Source organism: Dendrobates tinctorius, unplaced genomic scaffold, assembly GCF_039654945.1.
Source record: "Dendrobates tinctorius isolate UK_male_01 unplaced genomic scaffold, ASM3965494v1 ptg000005l, whole genome shotgun sequence".
In the NCBI taxonomy this organism is placed as follows: Eukaryota; Metazoa; Chordata; class Amphibia; order Anura; family Dendrobatidae; genus Dendrobates; species Dendrobates tinctorius.
The window spans coordinates 32687374-32707920 of NW_027361673.1; the positions used below are offsets into that span (position 1 = coordinate 32687374).

The 20547-nt window shown below is 47.9% G+C and overlaps 1 protein-coding gene across 1 annotated transcript in view; it reads right to left on the reverse strand.

The window, feature by feature from the left end:
- The window catches only part of PIK3R4 (phosphoinositide-3-kinase regulatory subunit 4), an 88263-nt gene that overhangs the window by 53974 nt on the left and 13742 nt on the right, over positions 1-20547 (reverse strand). The window contains exons 7-11 of the mRNA XM_073569308.1: positions 19977-20150; positions 13145-13290; positions 12770-12973; positions 9271-9472; positions 1315-1499 (exon numbers count right to left, since the gene is read on the reverse strand). Coding sequence (XP_073425409.1) covers positions 1315-1499; positions 9271-9472; positions 12770-12973; positions 13145-13290; positions 19977-20150 — 911 coding nt within the window. The remainder of the gene's footprint in view (positions 1-1314; positions 1500-9270; positions 9473-12769; positions 12974-13144; positions 13291-19976; positions 20151-20547) is intronic.

A 20547-nucleotide genomic window follows, 5' to 3' on the forward strand; every position in this document is an offset into this window, starting at 1 on the left:
CTACTGAAAAAACCCTCAAAGGCCTCAGGGAGCTGCATAAAAGTAAATAAAAAAAAAATACTAACTTACTTCCCAGACTGGCTCTGCATTGGTCTAGTTAGTACCCAGATGGTCTCCTAACAATGTCCAATTAGTGGCTGCACCAGTCACATGACACGAGACCGAATGATGATGCAGAGATCAGAATGGAGCAAGAGTCAGTATAGGAGGTAAAAACACCTTTTGTATTAATAAAAGTATTGTCCAGTAGTCGCAAATCATTTATAACACTCACTTGCATACAGTGGGTGGTGGTCGATATCAATCTAAACAGCATGGATGCCGAGATCAATTGTAACCATGGCATCAAAAAAGAAAAGACCGAGGGGAAGAAGGAACGTGATCTCTTACTGAACTGGCAACACCACAATGTGATCTTAAGTTTACAGTGGGTTATCATAGCAGCCAGTGGTCTAAAAAAGTGATAGGTATACCTGTTGTATATTTGCCTAAAGGCCCCGTCACACTAAGCGACTTACCAGCGATCCCGACACCGATATGAAGGTGTCAGGATCGCTGGTAAATCGCTATGTGATCGCTATGTGATCGCTGGTGAGCTGTCACACAGACAGCTTCACCAGCGATCAGCACAGCGATGCCGAGTGCCCGGCATCGCTGGCCATCCTGTAAAAAATAGAATCAAAATAAAAAAATATAGTTATTCTCACCTTCCGATGTCGTGTTCAGCCATCCCGCCTCTCTCCACGCTCCGGTCCCAGTGATCCTTTGCGAGAATGACCGCGAGATGTCACAGTCTCGCGGGATAACAAAGTCTCGCGGTCATTCGTGCAAAGGATCACTGGGACCGGAGCGTGGAGAGAGGCGGGATGGCTGAACGCGACGTCGGAAGGTGAGAATAACTATATTTTTTATTTTTTTAATTATTTTTTACACCTGATCGCTGGTCTCCCGCCTGTCACACGCAGCGATGCGTGCTGGCCAGCGGGAGACCAGCGACCAAAGAAATGTCCAGAGATTTCTTCCAGCGATCAGCGATACCGGCAGGGGGGCTGATCGCTGTCACACACAGCGATCTCGCTGGTGAGATCGCTGTTATGTCACAAAAGTTGTGACTCAGCAGCGATCTCGCTACCGAGATTGCTTAGTGAGACGGGGCCTTAATTCAGGGACTGAGATTGCCTGTCCATCACTGAGAGCCACGAGTACACTGCAGGAGTGCTGATGTATAATTTTAAGTAGTAACTTACTGGGATTAATTCAATTAAGGCCTTTACCAACCACATAAAACACAAATGTCACCATGAGTTCAACTACCTGTGGTGAGGAGGACAGAGGTGGATTAGCAGCAGCAGAAGAGTCTGAGCGAGGCTTTGTGGCTTCCTGGTCAGTAGGAGGCAGAGTCTTAGGTGCCATCTGTGTTATATTTGCTGGCTCCATTGCACCAAACATGCTCTTCCACTCCTCATTCACGTTAGAATCTTGCTTTACATGCTTTCGTGCTACAGTTTAATGGGTACAGGAAATTATTTCAAGAAAAACGCAACAAAAAGAGTAGAACTAAAAGGAGTGATCCAAAACTAACACATAATCCTAAATGTCTCTTTAATAGTCTAATTGCAATGTACAAAGATAAATGAAAATTTATATGAATAAAAACGGTAGTTCTCAAATTAAATATATTCTATTGGAATCGCATTACTAAGGTGCATATACACTGCATGATAATTGGGAACGAACACGTTTAAACAAAAAAAAAAAAAAAATGCTCATTTCCAATACTTGTTCAGTAAAAACAGACCGAGAGTCCGGCTACAGTGTGATCTTTTGGTTTACTTAAAGATCACAGTTCTCAACTCCACATCGTGCTGTGCAAAGCGATACTGTGCTGCCGAGAACAATGGCAGCCTATGCACCCGCAATGATCCATGATTACTCGTTCTGGGTGCACCATCGGCACGGTCTGCCTGTCTAAGCAGACTACTAAATGACCGACTGACATGTTGCTGAAAAGCAGATGCTAAAACCTTGCATCTGTTAGTTTCAAGGATCCTTTATTGTAATTACTGAACATGAATTGCATCATCTACATACCTGACAAATACATGGAACTAACCTTTCTAAATCAAATAAATGAATATCTAAGTTTTGCCGTCTTTAAAGGAGTTTTTAAAGAGAGTTTTTAAAGTAGGTTTTTGCTAAAGGTACCGTCACACATAGCGACTCACCAGCGATCCCGACAACGATATCAAAGTGTCAGGATAGCTGGTGAGTCGCTATGTGATCGCTGGTGAGCTGTCAAACAGGCAGCGTCACCAGCGACGCCGAGCGCGCGGCGTCGCTGTGTTCGTTAGTTACCAGCGCATTGATGCAGGGAGCTGGTAACTAAGGTACACATCGGGTATCCGCACAGTGCTTAGAAACCCTGCGTTTACCTTAGTTACCAGCTGATCGCTGGTCTCCTGCAGCAATGCGCGAGGGCCAGCGGGAGACCAGCGATCAAAGAAATGTCCAGGGCTTTCCAAGAGCGATCAGCAATACCAGCTGTCACACATACCGATCTCGCTGGTGAGATCTCTGTTGCGTCACAAAACTTGTGACTCAGCAGCAATCTCGCTAGCGAGATCGCTATGTGTGATGGGGCCCTAATGCAATCGGAGACTCAGATTCCAGTGACATGTCACTGTTTAATCAGCAGGAGACAACCACTAGAGGACTACTTGTTTCATACCATGTAGTCTTCCTACTGTGTTGCTCCACCCACGCCACTAATTGGCAGCTTTCTGCCTATGGCAGTGTTCTGTGTACAGTGTGCAATCAGTGGTGTGGGACAGGCTATACAGAGCTCCGAATTCGAAGAATAGATCTGCAGCAGAAAAGAGGGATTTTAGAAAAATGACAGCAAGCAGCCTAGTAGGGAAAGAGACCCTTATTCCAGTGTTATCACATGCATTATACAGCTGTCAGATAAGGTTGCAAAAACTTAGTGAGATTCCCTTTAATAACTTGAGTCTTTTTGTGATACACAGGTTTTTTGTTATGCTATGTTTGTGCGCCTGCCGTCCCCCCCACTTTAATAGCATAAAGCACCACATACGCACATTTTTTAAACTGTGTCCTTTCCGGCATTTTTATATAGGGGATAGATGGATTTTTGGTTCTTACCGTAAAATCTCTTTCTTGGAGCCTTCATTGGGGAACACAGATTACCATGGGGTGTATGTTGCTGCTGCTAGGAGGTTGACACTATGCAAAAACAAGAAAATTGGCTCCTCCCCGGCAGTATACACCCACCGACAGATACCAAGTACCTCAGTTGGTGAGAAAGCAGTAGGAGAAGCCACGGAACTTGAAATATATGTACCAACCCAACAAGGAGCTCAAAGCACAACACGGTACAACTGAAACAGGGAGGGTGCTGTGTCCCCCAATGAAGGCTCCAAGAAAGATTTTACGGTAAGAACCAAAAATCCATCTTTCTTTATCGCCTTATTGGGGGACACAGATTACCATGGGACGTTCCAAAGCAGTCCCAAGGGCGGGAACAGCAAAAAAGGAACGAAAGAACCAGAAAGGCTTAGGTTGGCCGGTGAGCCACCGCCGCCTGCAGAACCTTCCTACCAACAACTGCATCAGACGAGGCCTGGGTATGAACCCTGTAGAACCTCGCAAAAGTGAGAAAGGACGACCAGGTCGCGGCCCTGCAAATCTGTAAAGCCGAAGCCTGGTGACGCACAGCCCACGAAGCTGCCACAGCCCGGGTAGAGAGGGCTCTCACTTCCGGAGGGTGCCGCTTTTCCTGAAGTCGGTACGCTTCCAAAATGGTAGAACGAATCCAGCAAGCTATCGTGGATTTGGACGCCGGAACCCTTTCCGGCGACCTTCATAGAAGACTAGCAAGGAATCGGATTGACGAAAAGAAGCAGTCCTGGCGAGATAAGCACGCAAGGCTCTGACTACATCTAGTTTGTGGAGGTACTTCTCAATAGGGTGAGACGTAGCCGGGCAACAAGATGTAAGAACGATATCCCCAGTGATGTGGAAAGAGGATACGACCTTTGGGAGAAAGGAAGGAACGAGTCTGAGAATGACCTTATCCTGATGGAGAATCAGGTACGGGAACGGCATGACAAGGCCGCCAATTCAGAAACTCTTCTGATGGATGTAATGGCGATCAAGAAAGTTACCTTCCACGAGAGAAGGGATAAAGGAATGTCCTGGATAGGCTCGAACGGCGCCTTTCGGAGAGCGCCAAGGACGAGATTGAGATCCCACGGATCTATCGGCGAATGATGCGGAGGAGCCACATGGGCGACCCCTTGGAGAAAAGTCTTAACCTGCGGTAAGGCCGCCAGCTCTCTTTGGGAGAAGACAGACAGGGCGGAGATCTGGCCCTTGAGGGTACTGAGGGACAGACCCGCATCTAAATCAGACTGGAGGAACCCCAGAATAGATGGAATGGAAAAGGACATGGGAAAGACTTTTTATTTTTTTTTTTAACCGTCGCACCAACGGAAAAAAGGTCTTCCAGCACCTATGGTAAATGCGGGAAGAGGCCGGTTTTCTGGCTTTGATATAGTCTGAATCACCTGGTCAGACAAGCCCGATTCTCTCCGGATCGTGGCCTCAATGGCCATGCCGTTAAATTCAGAGACTGAGAATTCTCGTGGTAAAGGGGACCTTGCGAGAGAAGATCCGGACGGTCTGGAAGCCTCCAGGGAACGTCCGCGAGCATGTTCACCAGCTCCGCGTACCAAGGGCGTCTTGGCCAGTCTGGGGCCACCAGAATCACTGGTACGCCTTCCGATTTTATCTTTTTGACCAATCAAGGCAAGAGGCGGAAATAGATAAGGAAGTCGGAACTGGGACCACGGAATTATCAGGGCGTCGCAAGAGACGGCTAGAGGGTCCCTGGACCTGGCTACGAACTGCGGAACTTTGTGGTTCATCCGAGATGCCATGAGATCGACATCTGGGGTGTCCCAGCGCTGGCATATCTGATGGAAGACTGAGGAGTGAAGAGCCCATTCGCCTGATGCTAGACCTTGAGGACTTAAAGTAGGCCGCCCAATTTTCCACCCCTGGAATGTGAACGGCGGAGATAGCAGGAACGTGACGTTCTGCCCAGCGCAGTATCTTGGCTACTTCCGCCATTACTTGCTGCGCGTGGCCCCCTGGTGGTTTATGTATGCCACAGCTGTGGCGTTGTCCGACTGAATGCGGACCGACTTGCCGAGGAAGAGAGGCTGCCAGTGAAGAAGAGCCAGGAAGATTGCTCTGATCTCCAGAAGATTGATGGGGAGAAGAGCCTCCTGTGGGTTTCACCGGCCTTGAGACGTTTTTAGATGGCACACCGCTTCCCACCCTAGACGGCTGGCATCGGTGTGATGACTTGCCATTGAAGCGGAAGAAAGGACCGACTCTGGCCTTGCCCACCAAGTCAGGGATTGTTTCACTCTGAGGGGAAGGAGAATGGGACGGTCCAAGGACAGCGAGGTCTTGTCCCAGGCCGAAAGAAGAGCCAACTGGAGGGGACGAAGATGAAATTGTGCAAAGGGCACCGCTTCCATGGAAGCTACCATCTTCCTCAGAACCTTCATGCCGGACCGAAGGGGAATGGGGGTTGGCCGCTTGAGAAGTCGGATCCCTTTGGAAAGAGCTAAAAATCTCTCCTCGGAAGAAACACATGGGCTAGAAGGTCAGGAACTGTGTGGGGATCAAAATGGACTTTCCTTTGTTGATTATCCACCCAAGACGGCAAAGAGTGTCTAGGACTATCTGAAGACTCTGAAGACAGTCTTGCCAGGACGATCCCTTGATCAAAAGGTCGTCCAGATAAGGGATGAGGATCCCCCTGGAGCGGAGGATGGCCATGACTGTCGCCATTACCTTCGGGAAAACCCGGGGAGCGGAGGCCAGACCGAAGGGAAGAGCCGTGAACTGGTAGTGGTCTTCCTGAATCGCAAAACGAAGGTATTTCTGATGTTGCAAACACACAGGGATGTGAAGGTAGGCATCCCGTATGTCCACAGAACAGGAAAATTCCTTGTGTTCCATTGAGTCTATCACCGACCGAAGAGACTCCATTCTGAAGTGGAAAATCTTTACTTGGTGATTGAGCAATTTGAGGTCCAAGATTGGCCGAAAACCTTTTTTTTTTTTCTTTTTTTTTTTTTTTTTTTTTTTTTTTTGGGGACGACGAAGATACTTGAATAGAAGCCTGAAAATCGTTTGTGTGCGGGAACCGGAACAATCACTCCGGCGGCAAGAAGAGAGGAGACGGCTTGAAAGAATCCTGGAATGTGAGACCGCTGTCTTGGAGGTCGGGACAGGAAAAAAACAAAACGTCCCTTTGGCGGAGACGCAAACTCGATCTCGTATCCGGATGTGATGATTTCCCTGACCCAAGAGTCGTTGACAACAAACAGCAGGCGTCCATGAAAAAAGGAAAGCCTGCCACCCACCCTGGAAGAAATTCCAGGTGGGGGTGACCCGTCACTTGGAGGCAAACCGACCGGACCGTGTACCTGACGACCTGGGGTATTGACCTCTAGATCTCCAGCGGGGAGCGGGTTTGTAAGATGGTCTTTTCTGCTCTCGCTCTTTAGAGGCGGAAGGCCGATCTTTGAGGTAGTGTCCGCATTCCATGACTTTAGGCGAAGGACTCGGCGTACGGCCACTATGTTGCTGTTAGCCCTTGCCACGCACCCAGCTGCATCTAGTGCGGCGGCCAAAAAGTTTTTACCCGCATGATTAATTTGATCTGCCAGATCCGCCAACTCGTCCTGAGGAGCTGCTGCGAAGAATCTTTGCCCAAGCAGAGATGACCTTTGCTACCCAGGCAGGTGCGAAAATCAGACAGAGGGAGGCACCAGATGCCTCAAAAATTGATTTCGCTAGAGACTCTATTTGTCTGTCTGTTGGATCCTTAAGTGATGTCCCATCCGGGAGGGATAGGATCATCTTTGAGGCTATGCAAGAGAAGGAGGATCCACTTGGGGGGCTTTGGACTATTTTGCGCGTAAATCCGCATCAAAGGAGTACAGGACATCTAAGTACCTGCGGCCTGAGAAGCTCTGCTCGGAGTGCTCCCAGTGTTTGGTCAGTGTAGTATCAAACTCTTTATGGTTTGGGAAAGTTTGGGATAGAGGCCTTGCCCACTTAAATGGAATGGAACATTCCTGAGAAGGGGGCTTGTCTTGTTTAATTTCTAAGGTTTGAAAGATAGCTGAAAGGAGGCTATCGACCATCTTCCGAGTTTTAGACATGCCATCTGCTTCTGAGCTAGATCCTGATTGGGGATCCTCATCTGACCTAGTGTCGTCTCCTGAAGAGGGAGAAGGGCACCTGGGAGAAGCAGTCGGGCCTAGAGAGCTGGAAGACGAGCCAAAAAGAACGCGCTTCCTAGTAATTTTACTCGATCTGTCCCTCTGAAGGTCGCAGTCAGGTGCAGACGACTCACCTTGCGAGGCAGTCGGTGCACAGGTGGCTGTAGATAGCTGAGGCCAAACGTTCTAGGACCTGGACCAGGGACTGAGACACTTTAGTCAGATCAGAGACCGACTGCGACATTGCCACGGCCCACTCTGGGAGAGAAGAGGTACCCTCATCCCGGGAATCTGTGTGCTCCTGAGAGGCTGATATGGCGGAGGGACTGCATGACGGACAGAGGGGCGACGACTGACCTGCTGGCCACTTGTTTTTACAGAGTGCACAGGCGTAGTGAATAACGGTGGGCTTGAAAGAAAGCGCCGTTGAAGGGTTGAACATAGGAGGGAAACGCCGTATGGCCGCACTAGATAAGATCAGGGACTGCAGAGGGGAGCTAATTTGCAATAAAGGGCTGACCTACCGAGAATCTGACGAGCAGCAGGACCCTGAAGTTTCCTCCAAGCAGCGAAGGAAGAAGAGAGATTCCAGTCAGGAAAATGGCTGTGTGGTTGAGGAAGGCGGAGCTTGGCAAAAAGAGCCCTGTAATAGGGTGGAATGGGCGCGCAAAAAAGGGCGCCAGAGAGAAAAGGAGAAGCGCGTCCTGAGCAGGGAGGCAGGAGAGAAAGTGAAAGTGAAACCGCTCCCCCTCCCCGCCTGGATCTCTAGCCTGCAATGGCCGCGGCGCCTATAGATAGAGGTGAGCTGCGCCCCCACCGCTCTGGAAACCCCCCCCCCAGTGATGAAAAGACCCATTCAGCTGGAGCGACCGCTCCAGGGGACCGCTGATGCCTGTGCAGGGCGGGGAGCGCGGCTGTCAGCATGAGGCGCGCGGCTGGCAGAGAGGGAGGAGGGCGGGAATTTCAAATGATGCTCAGAGACATGCCGGCTGAAGGGAACGATCAGACTCTTACCTGACGTCCCTGAAGAGGATAACCGCAGGGGCCCTGCGTAACAGTCAGGCCGCTGGGAGAAGGCCTCTTCCTCTCTGACATGTAGAAGACGGCGTTTTCTTGCTGGGAGCGAGGGATAGCCTGCTGACCACCGCCGTCTTCCTCTCAGCCCTGTCCCAGGAGAGGGGTGAGGGGTTGTTTTGGCAAGGACCAGCCACCATCATCCGCCCACAACACCGACTGGTGTTAGGGAAAGGTCCTGCCTGCGGTACGGGAAATCACCACACTGCTCGCTCAGCCGCCTGATATAGGAAATCAGAGTGAAAACTACACCCTGTTTCCTGATGTGAAGACCTGAAAGAAATAAGCGAGAAAAGATTAAAAAAATTCGACAAACACCTAAGGAAATAAAAGGATTATTAACTGCGGATCTGAGAAGATCCCGGTCCACCTCCTACAGACACTAAGCACAAACTGAGGTACTTGGTATCTGTCGGTGGGTGTATACTGCCGGGGAGGAGACAATTTTCTTGTTTTTGCATAGTGTCAACCTCCTAGCAGCAGCATACACCCCATGGTAATCTGTGTCCCCCAATAAGGCGATAAAGAAATATAGTTTTCAGTTTTAAAAGATGTGGCTTGTGCTAGCAATAGTTTTATGGGGGGGGGGTAAGGGGGATGTTGTCCTTAGTACTTATTGGGGATGGCAACGTGATATATTAGTACCAGCTACATGCAAAATAAAGCGTCCAGAGACACTAACCAGGAGCTTGAGCAGCTACTTAGTGATCACAACACTGCAGCGGCAAGCCATTGCCGCATACTGAACTGTGTACATGGCATTAAGAAAAAGCACAAAATAAATGTTCACAAGTCACAAGAGAATCAGTAATGGCATATGAAATGATGGTTGGAAGGGGGTCACATTTAGCTACTCGGTCATAAAACTTACGCCGCCTATCTTCTGTGTCCAGCTTTGCTTTCACGAGATCAGACTGTCTTCCACATATGCCTAAAGCCTGTAAGTCAATTACTCCTTTTAATGAGCTTTCATGAATGTGACTCTGATCGGCTACATTTGCCTTGGCTTTGTTAGACTTTAACATAAAATCCTTAAGGGCCAAAAGCTTATCTTCCTCATCTTCTGTCATTCCCTTAAATGAAGAAGACAAATTATCTTTGACAAAAGGGTTGTACTAAGAGCATGTCTGTCACAATCCAATGCTTATACCATCAGCTCCACCCATTGTTTCCTTCAGTCTCACACTTATATTGTATACTATATTTCTACAGTATTAAGCATTATTATAAAAAAAGTGTGCAGCAGGGCTGTGGAGGAGTTGATAAGCAAACCCTCTGACTCCTCAATTTCCCTGACTCCGACCCCACAGCACTGCCTCACTGCTGAGCCTGTACATAAAGTGCAGCACAGATTCATCACAGCCCTGCCTCACTACTGAGCCTGTACATAAAGTGCAGCACAGATTCATCTCCACAGCCCTGCCTCACTACTGAGCCTGTACATAAAGTGCAGCACAGATTCATCTCCACAGCACTGCCTCACTACTGAGCATGTACATAAAGTGCAGCACAGATTCATCTCCACAGCCCTGCCTCACTACTGAGCATGTACATAAAGTGCAGCACAGATTCATATCAACTAAAAGCCGAAATCCTTAGATCAGAAAGAGAACAGACCTTTATAGGACATTTCATATCCTTCCCAAATTATGAAAACATTTACAGTATATCCTGCATTGTATTACTACACTCAATTATATATTATATGAGTCGGTCCATTTTATACCGACTCCACAGCCCTGGTGTGCACGATCAGTTTTAGCTCTATTCTCTTCTCAGTGTACCCTTGGTGTGGCCAAACATTTAGGTGCACCTTTCCACCTACTTACATGGACAATAAACCAGCACTGCAGCAGTGAAAGGAGTGTAAGGGTATGTGTTTATGTTCAGTATTTGATACTGACATTTCTGATAAATACTGGTGTGTAGGCAGGAAAAAACACAGCATTAGGCTAGTTACACATTAGCGGTTTTTAGTGCTGTGCTTCGAGCGCAATAGAAACGCATGCAAAAAAACGCATCATGCGTTTTGCATGCGTCTGGGCGCATGCGTTTTAACCAGTTTGTAGCCATGTTAATTCTTAAAACGCATGCGATTTCAAACGCAGGTGTGCGCATATCCATGTGCACGCCTGCGTTCCCATAGACTGCAATGTGTTTTTTTTAGTGCATTCCATGCGCTAGCGTGCGCATGTGTTTTGACGCCGTTGGACAGACCCAAAAATGCAACAGATTGCGTCGGGCGCGCCTAGGCGCACACTACAAAAAACGCATGCACACGAAAACGCATACGTGCACACGATAGACCATGCGCCCGCCATGTTAAACATAGGGGCGCATGTCGCATGGACGCTCACAAAGCGCAGCGCTAAAAAATGCTAATGTGAAACCAGCCTAAAATACGCCCTTTCTTGCAAAGGGCTTTATGCATTGGCTCTTCATTCAATAGAAGTGAAAAACACTCAACAAATTCACATTCTGCAGATATGAAACTACATCAAATTAACATGGAAAATGCAAGTAACATATGCATGAGACTACAGGAAGCTCATTCACGTCACTGGCATTAGGAAATCCTTCAGTTTTTGAAAAAACTGTGCAGAAAAGACATGAAAGCAAACGCTTAAAGTTTGCACATACCATAAGGTTCCGATCAAAACTATTAAATGGCTTCCAATAATTAACCCCTTCAAGACGGAGCCCTTTTTCGTTTTTGTGCTTGTTTTTCGCTCCACTTCTTCCCAGGGTCATAAATTTTATATTTTTCCGTCAATATGGCCATATGAGGGCTTGTTTTTTGCGGAACGAGTTGTACTTTTGAAAGACACCATTGGTTTTACTGTATCAGGTACTCAAAAACGGGAAAAAAAATCCAAGTGCGGTGAAATTGCAAAAAAAAGTGCAATTGCACAACTTTTTTTTTTACCATGTTCACTAAATGCTAAAACTCACCTGCCATTATGATTCTCCAGCTCATTACAAGTTCATAGACACCAAACATGTCTAGGTTCTTTTTTATTTAAGTGGTGAAATTTTTTTTCCAAAGTTTGTTAATAAAAAAAAAAAATAAAAAAAACACACGCCATTTTCCGATACCTGTAGCATCTCCATTTTTCGTGATCTTAGGTTAGGTGAGGGCGATTCTGAATGCAGCAATACCAAATGTGTAGGTTTGTTGTTTGTTTTTTTTTACTATTTTGAATGGGGCGATTTAAACTTATTTATTTTTTTAATTTACTTTTGACATGCTTCAATAGTCTTTATGGGATACTAGAAGCTGACATAACCCGATCGGCCCTGCATGTAGCGGAGTTACTCACTTGCTATGAGAGCAGACCACCAGGTGGCGCTCACAGCAAGCCGGCAGCGACAACCATAGAGATCTCCAGGAGTCCTCTCTGGTTGTCATGGCAACCTATTGGTGTCCCGCAATTACATGACGGGGGGGGGGGGGGGTCAACGATAGGCGATCTGGCCCGATAGCTGGAAGCGCGCATTAAATGCCACTGTCAGAGTTTGACAGTGGCATTTAACGGGTTAATAGATAGGGGGGTTTTTTTTCCCCATATTTCCAATGTTGGACTCCGGTTTCTCTGGTTTTTTTTTTTTTTTGTTTGTTTTTTTACTTTTTACTAGAAGGAATAGCCAAAACTCAATGGAAATCTGATGGAAAGCACAAACAAGTGTTGACACATCTCTATATACACATACATATTATACAGTATAAATAAGGTTACGTTAGATGGCAAATCCACTGAGTTTCACAGTACATGCATTGTGGATGGCATTTACCATGTTAATTGGTGATGCAAGTTTTTAATTCACAGAATGTCAATTTAGGCTGCAGACCATCACTGCATCAAATTCAGGGGATTAACAATGAAATCTGTACATTTTCATTTCACAATTGGCTCCCATCAAAAATCTATAGATGTAACTATTTTGCATTGAATGATTACATGCATTGTATCTTGATGTGTTATCATTCCGTAAAGTTCTATTGGAAAATCAATAAATATCCAGTTATATATAAAAAAAAAAAAAAAATCTATAGATGAAAAGTTATCTGGACGGGTGGAGCAAGATTTAAAAAAATTGGTTAGCAAGCTTCTCAGCCCATAGAGGTGTTCTCCCAAAATATGACAAATTTTCTAAAGCCACACCCCATGCACTGCACAGTAGGCCATCACAGCTTTTGAGTTCAAAGAATCTACAGCAAATAAATAAAAGGTGAACACGGCTAACACACACCTTTTTCCAATACCTCAATAAAGTCTAAAGTGGTTATATCAACACCAACAGTAAAATAAAAAAAATCCTTGTGATCAGACATCAGTCCGTGGACATTTGAGACCTAAATACCTCCATACCTGCGATAGCAGTTTCTTCAAGAGCTGAACAACAGCTGGATCCTCAGCTGGGGGGCACTCCGGAAGCGTACCATTCCTCTTTTTCTGGCGCATATGTAAATGTCTGAAGAGACTGGCGATGTCCTTTGACCGCAGAGCATAGTCAAATATTGATCTGTTTACAGGCTCCTTTAACACACTCAGAAGGACTAGTTCCTTGTCTAGCTGCAAAAGTGGGATAAAACAGGCTTAAATGGCTGAAGGCCCCACTAGTGACAGTGTTGAATAAAGCAAATCAAAACTGATTATAAGTTACTGTAGTGAACAGACTAATGACATGCCCCATAAAATACCCCTACCGCTGTAGACAGACATCCTTTGAAGCAGGGCACATACCTGAATAACGGGTTGAGTAATAAACGGTTGTAGATATGGCATTAACCTACAGTACACATCAGCAATGTTTAACTGCTGAGCAACTGTAGAAACAAACCCCACAGCTCCATAACGTATCCACAGGTTGGGGTGGCACAGAAAGGGTGCTGGGGGGGGGAAAAAAAAAAAAAAAAAAAGTAACACAAAACAATCTCACAGCACATTACAATCAGAACAACAAGAACATATAGCCCAGTTTCATCAAGACCGGCATTGTGCACTTTGTTCTTGATGAAGGTGGGCATGTTGGAGCCAGACACTCTGGAGGGTCTCATCAAGGGGAGAGAGATCTCCGAGGGAGGTAAAGGCATTTCTTCTGGACATACAGGATAATAAAGTTGGCATCCATAGCACCATTTCTACTCATCATAGTATCTGCTATTCACTGAGACGCTGGTTTTACTCTAGCACTCCCTCTCCCTTCTAGGGCATCACAAAATAAAAAAAAAAATAAAAAAAAATAAAAGGAGGGGGACACCTTTGACTGGCTTGTACTGCAAGTCAGCCCCTTGACAACATCTCCATTCATACAGTATGAGATCAAGTGGCATGGCCATCCCCTGCCCTGTACTATGCCTGCCTGAACTCACCACACCACTCAGGATCCATGCCTGCTATAATTCACAGCTTTTCTGTGATAGTCATGGCATCCCGCCACGTTCCTGGACATGTCAAAAAGAAGGTGTGCAGATACAGGCTGAGATAGATGGCTGGACAAGTCATCGCAGTGTGTAATGTGAACTGTCACGTGTCAGGCAAGGTGCAGAGGCACAGCGCTGATTGACACATCAGTACATACACTGTCATGGTCAATCCCACCTTCCCTTCACCTATACTACCTCGGTAGTAAATAGAACAGTAAAATAGGGATTTTTGTGTGTACTCACCGTAAAAGCCTTTTCTCCGAGCCAACCACTGGAGGACACAGGACCATGGGTGTTACGCTGCTTGCCACTAGGAGGACACTAAGTGAACATAGAGAAAATTAACTCCTCCTCTGCAGTATACACACTCTCGCTGGTGGAGATTTGCCCAGTTCGGTGAAAAAGCAGTAGGAGTATTAAACATAGTTATTGTTCCATGTCAAAACCTAAGAACGAGACAACAAGCCAATAGGCTAACAGGGTGGGTTCTGTGTCCCCCAATGATTGGCTCGGAGAAAAGGATTTTACGGTGAGTACACACAAAAATCCCCATTTCTCCTACGCCTCATGGGGAGGGGGGGGGACAGGACCATGGGACGTCCTAAAGCAGTCCCTGGGTGGGGAGCAATCACAACTGCTAATACCCAATGTACCACTGGCTTACCGCTGTGGTACTGCCGATTGCAGAATGCGCCTGCCATGAGCTGCATCTGCAGAGGCCCAATAATGAATTTGGTAATGTTTTGTAAAAGTATGCAAGCTGGACCAAATCGCAGCCTTGCAGACCTGTTCTGCTGATGCCTTGTGCCTAATGGCCCACTGATCGGGTAGAATGTGCCTTAATCCCGGCTGGGACAGGTGTGCCCCTGACACGGTAGTATTCCTAAATAGCTGAGTGAATCCACTTGGCTAGTGTGGCCTTTGAGGCGGCTAGACCCCTCCTATGCCCCTCGGAAGCATGAACAGGGAATCTGACTTGCGGAAAGGAGCCGTCCGTGAGATGTACCGTCTAAGAGCCCTAACCACATCCAGGGTGTGGAGGGCCTTCTCGATATGATGGACTAGTGCCGGACAGAATGAAGGCAAAACAATCTCCTCATTGAGATGAAAGGAAGACACGACTTTGGGCAGAAAACACGGACACATCCTCAAAACTGCCTTGTCCTGATGAAAACTCAGGGACAGAGGACGGCAGAACAGGGCCGCCAACTCCGAAACTCGTCTGATTGATGCAATTGCCACTAGAAAAAAAAAAAAAAAAAAACACATTCCAAGAAAGGTTAGCGATACGTCCTGCAGTGGTTCGAAAGGTGCTTCCTGTAAGGCTCCGAGGACCGAGTTAAGATCCCATGATTCCAACAGTCTTTTATAGGGAGGCGCCACATGGGAAACTCCCTGAATGTCTTCACCTGTAATCTGGTGGCAATTTTGCGTTGAAGTAGAACTGACAAAGTTGAAATTTGTCCTTTGAGTGAGCTAAACGCGAGACCCGACTCTAATCCGGATTGTAGGAACTCCAATATGGAAGGAATGGAGAACACCAGAGGGGATCGTCCATGGTCCTTGCACGAGAAGGTTCCCCAGGTGCGGTGATACAGTAAATGCGCATGGACACGGGCTTCCTAGCACTAATCATGGTGGAGATCACCTCGTGAGAGAAACCGGCTTGTGATAAAGTCCAGGATTCAACGGCCACGCCGTCAAAGACAGGGCCCCGGAGTTCTGGTGGTAAATCGGGCCCTGTGAGAGAAGATCCATGCAATCTGGAAATCGCCAGGGAACATCGGCGACAAGCTGGACTAGTTCTGCATACCATGCACGGCGCAGCCAATCCGGCGCGACTAAGATCACTGGTACCCCCTCTGCTCTGATTTTCTTGATGACCCTTGGAAGCAAGGGAAGAGGAGGGAAAGATGTGCAGGAGTCGATACCGGTGCCACAGCAGAACTAGGGTGTCCGCTCCGATCGCGCATGGATCGTGCGATCGGGCAATGAACTGGGAACTTTGATGTTTAGTCTTGAGGCAATGAGATCCACATCCGGAGTCCCCCAGCGACATCAAATCTGCTGAAAGACTTCCAGATGAAGAAAACACTCTGAGGCGAGGCCCTAGCGACTGAGAAAATCCGCCGCCCAATAGTCTACCCCCAGAATGTGGATCGCCGAGATTGGCGAATGGTTGATTTCGGCCCAACGGAGGATGTGACTCACTTCGATCATGGCCATCCTGCTTCGGGTACCCCCTTGACGGTTGACATATGCCACAGCCATGGCGTTGTTGGACTGGATCCTGATGGGGCGACCTGCTGGAAACTCAGCAGGGCTAGCCTGATCGCTCGTATCTCCAAGATGTTGATGGGAAAGCGTGACTCTCGAATGGACCAACGACCCTGAGTCATGTGGTGGTGGAAAACCGCACCCCAACCAAGAAGACTGGCGTCGGTGGTCACCACCAGCCATCGTACTGGGAGAACGGACTTTCCTTGATTCAGGGAGTATTTCAGAGTCCACCACCTGAGGGTCTGTCTGACCCACAGGGAGAGAAGGAACAGACAGTCTAGGGAGAACGGGTTCTTGTCCCAAGCCGATAGCAGCACATGTTGCAAAGGGCGGAGATGGAACAGTGCGAATGGGACCACTTCTATCGCTGCTACCATCTTTCCGAGAATCCCCATGCTGAAACGTATGGAGTGAGGAACTGGTCGGGAAAGACTCTGTGCTCCCTGTTGTAAGGCTCGGGCCTTTTCTGGAAGGAGAATGACCAACCCGCGGGAGGTGTCCAGGATCATTCCCAAGAAGGAAATCTGCTGAGCCGGTGTTGGAGAAGACTTTTCGAAGTTTATCTTCCAACCCAGGCGAGAGTGTATTTAATGTGATACCTACGGATTCTTCGCAGGCTGGAAGGAACGAGCCCTTGATCAGTAGGTCTTCCAGATACGGAAGAACCACCACTCCCTGAACGTGAAGAATGGCCATGACAGCCGCCACGACCTTGGTAAAGACTCTGGGGGCGGTGGTGAGTCCAAAAGGCAAGGCAATGAACTGGAAGTGTTCGTCGCGAATTGCAAAGCGCAGGAACTGTTGGTGGGATGGAAAAATTGGGATGTGAAGGTAAGCATCCTTGATATTGACTGATGCTAGGAACTCTCCTCTTTCCATTGAGGCGACAACTGAATGGAGAGATTCCATCCTGAATTGCTGTACCCTGACAAACTGATTTAACAGCTTGAGGTCCAGTATGGGCTGCATCGTTCCGTCCTTCGGAACCACAAAAAGGTTTGAGTAGACTCTTGAACCTTTCGTCTTGAGGGACCGGAATGACTTCGTCCCTTTGCAACACATGTACGGCCTGAAGGAAAGCAGTTGTCTTTGTTTTGGGGGAAAGGGGGAATATTTTGTATTCAGAGGACACCAGCTTTCTGACCCACTCGTCGTGGATGACCGCGAGCCAGACCTGACTGAACGAAAGCAGAAGACGGCCTACTTTGTCGGCGTCCGCCAGATACCGTTGTAAAGCGCTGCGGAATATGTTGCCGCTACATAAAGATTATTATTATTATTACTACCGGAACGAGTCATTGTGTAGAGGGTCTATGGGATCTGGCTGCCCTAGTACCAGATGCCCATGGCCTGGGTTTCCAGGCGCGGTTACGTCTGTATGAGACCTGAGAATCTGTCTCCACGCAGGGTCCGACCTGATCCAGAAGAGAAGGTTGTGGAGGACCAACTGGAATTGTTGTGAAAAGGCAGAAAACGAGTAGGTTGTTGATTTCGAAATGGCCGGGCGGGCCTTTGCTGGGGAAGGAATTAGCTCTTCCCCCCCCCCAGTAGCGTCAGAAATGAGCTGATCCAGTTTCTCTCCAAATAGGCGACCAGTTTGATAAGACAGAGAAGTCAACGATCCTTTGGAAGCAGAATCTGCCCACCAGTCACGGAGCCATAGGGCCCTTCTAATGGAGACTGCATTTGCGGCTGGATGTGCAGCGCAATTGGCAGCATCTAAAGAAGCGTCCACTACAAAGTCTACTGCGTGAACTCTCTGACTGGTGAGGCTGGCTGCCTCCGGAGGAAGGTTTCTATCCTGAATGGCTGTGACAAGCACCTCTGCCCAAGCGGCCATAGCCTTAGCCACCCAAGTCACTGCGAAAGATGGAAAGAGTGAAGCTCCTGAAGCCTCAAAAAAATGAGCGAGCAAGGTAGTCAATTTGACGGTCATAGGGGTTTTTGACTGAAGAACCGTCAGAAACGGATAGAAGCGTTTTGGAAGCAAGACGTGATTATAGGAGGATCTACAGGAGGGGATTGTAACCAATCCTTCATTAGATCTGGAGCAAACGGGTATTTAGCCTCAATAGGCTTTTGACCTGAGAACCGTTTATGTGGCCGGTCCCAATGTCTCTGGACAATGCCCTTAAACTTAGGATGGCTGGCAAATACCCTGCGCACACGTTTAGTCTTCTTAAAGAACACAACGTGTTCCGGAGCAGAAATATTTTCCTCATCCAACCTTAGAATCCTATTGACTGACTCTATAAGAGAATCAAGTGATTCTTGGTCATTCGGGGGGTCCTGAGGTAATGACGTGTCAGACTCGTATTCAGAGTCATGTTCGCTGCGAATGTTAGGAGAGGGAGAACGAGAGACAGAACTCGCAGATGCCAAAGCGCGAGCGTGATTGGGCGACGTGTCATGGGTCCGCTTTCTAGAAACCTGACCGTCCCCTGACCGATTATGGCCCCTGCAGATGGACGGTTCCCGGCCGTCGCCAGAGTCTTCCGCTGGTGGCAGAGAGACGTTCTGACTTAAAAGAGGAGTTCCGGAAGGAGTCTATGTTGGTCAGGGACTCCGTGGACCGTGACAGGGACGCAGCCCACTCAGGGGGTCTAAACTCAGATGGTACAATGGCAGCGACGGCGGATGGCGATGAAGCACAGGCCGGGTCGCAATCCGTGCATAATGGAGTAGTATGGGCACTGGGTAAGGCAGTCTTGCAAGTGGCACAAGACGTAAAAAATGCAGTGTGCTTCTTGGTAGCCTTTTTAGCTTCCTTAGATTGAGACATAGTGACCTCAAAAGGGTTACAGGCAGAGCCTGGGCTGCAGATATTGTAAGAATGCAGAGAAGGGGTTAAGCTTCTTCCTGAGGCATATGCAGCTTACCCAAAGTACTGATGCTGTGTCCCCAGGAGAGCGGTCGGTGGCCCTGCAACGTCGCTTGGTGCTGTCAGTCAGTGCGCTCTCCCCCCGAAGCCGTCACAGAGCAGGCTGGTGAGAAAGAAAAAAAAAAAAAAAAAAAAGGGATATGGCACCCGAGACTAACAGGGCGCTTCTTGTTCGGAGCGAGAAGCGCCAGGGACGTGGGCGGCACCATGTAAATTGCGGCCTAGTCCGGCTGAAAAGCCGGGGACTAAATTTCTGGGACTGCCGGCGCTAAGCGCTGACTGAAAGCAAAACCCGGGGGACGGCGACGGGGCACCGATCTACCGCTGCTGGCACTAGGTCAGCACTTCTCCCAGGGACCAGGACCCGACCCCGTACCTCCATTGCAGGTGCTCATGCAGGGACGCGCTATCCGTGGCCCAGCTGCCAGATCTCATCCTCACGGAGTTCTTGAAGGTATATACCTCGATCCATCCTCCCTACAGACAGGGGGGATGAAGTGGCCATGGGACTGAAACTGGCCATCAGGTGGGGGCTCTGCCGTGTGAGAGACGCTCTGTGCGCGCGCCTTCTTTGTCAGTGTGGGGAGATCGGAACCGTAAAGGAACAGTCGCCCCAAAGAATCAGATATGCCCCAGTCGTTGCAGGAGAGGGTACTGGAAGGTATACTCTGCGTTCTCACCTGTAGGTTCAGAGAGAACGGACCCTTGAAAGGAATCCCCTCGCTCCGTTAATTAAAAAATAAAAATTTACAGAAAAATATTCCAAAAACTGAAAGAACTGGGAAAATCTCAGCCAGCGAGAGGGTGTATACTGCAGAGGAGGAGTTAATTTTCTCTGTGTTCACTTAGTATTCTCCTAGTGGCAAGCAGCATAACACCCATGGTCCTGTGTCCCCCAATGAGGCGTAAGAGAAATTAGATTTTATATAAATAATAAAATTATAGAAAATTATACTAGCTTCCAGTATAACAGACATATTATACATACCAATGTCGCAAGAGAATTCATAGATATGTGGTTTTTGAAGAAGTCCCAGCTGGCACATACACGTGAGGGTATTAAGAGCCTTAAATATCACAAACTCTTCCACATCACTCAGTCCTTGCTGGAGAAGTGGTTTTAGGATTGAGGAACTTTGCCACCCCACATATGCAGCAACCCCTGTAAGAAAAGGACCCGCTGAGCAGGGAGGTCACCATATACTGGCCTAATCGAGTATCAAAGTGGCGGGATCCAGTCTCATAAGGAAGGTCTGCAGCAATCACAAGCTTTTTTCATACTTGCTGTCATGTACCAACTAGACTCATGTACTTTTCGACCATTGAGAGAAGCAGATTGAGTCTAGTAGGCATGGGACCACGTGCATTTCAACTGCACACCCGCACCCACTACCTGAACGGAGAATACAAGGGAATCATGACCGTGTGTATCACACAATGTCACGAATCAGAAGTCTGCAGTTAGAGTGATTGCAGACTTTTCTTCTGAGACTGGACAACCCCTTTAATATTACTTTCCCATGTGACATTTCACTGTGGCACTGCCACACATTTTATGT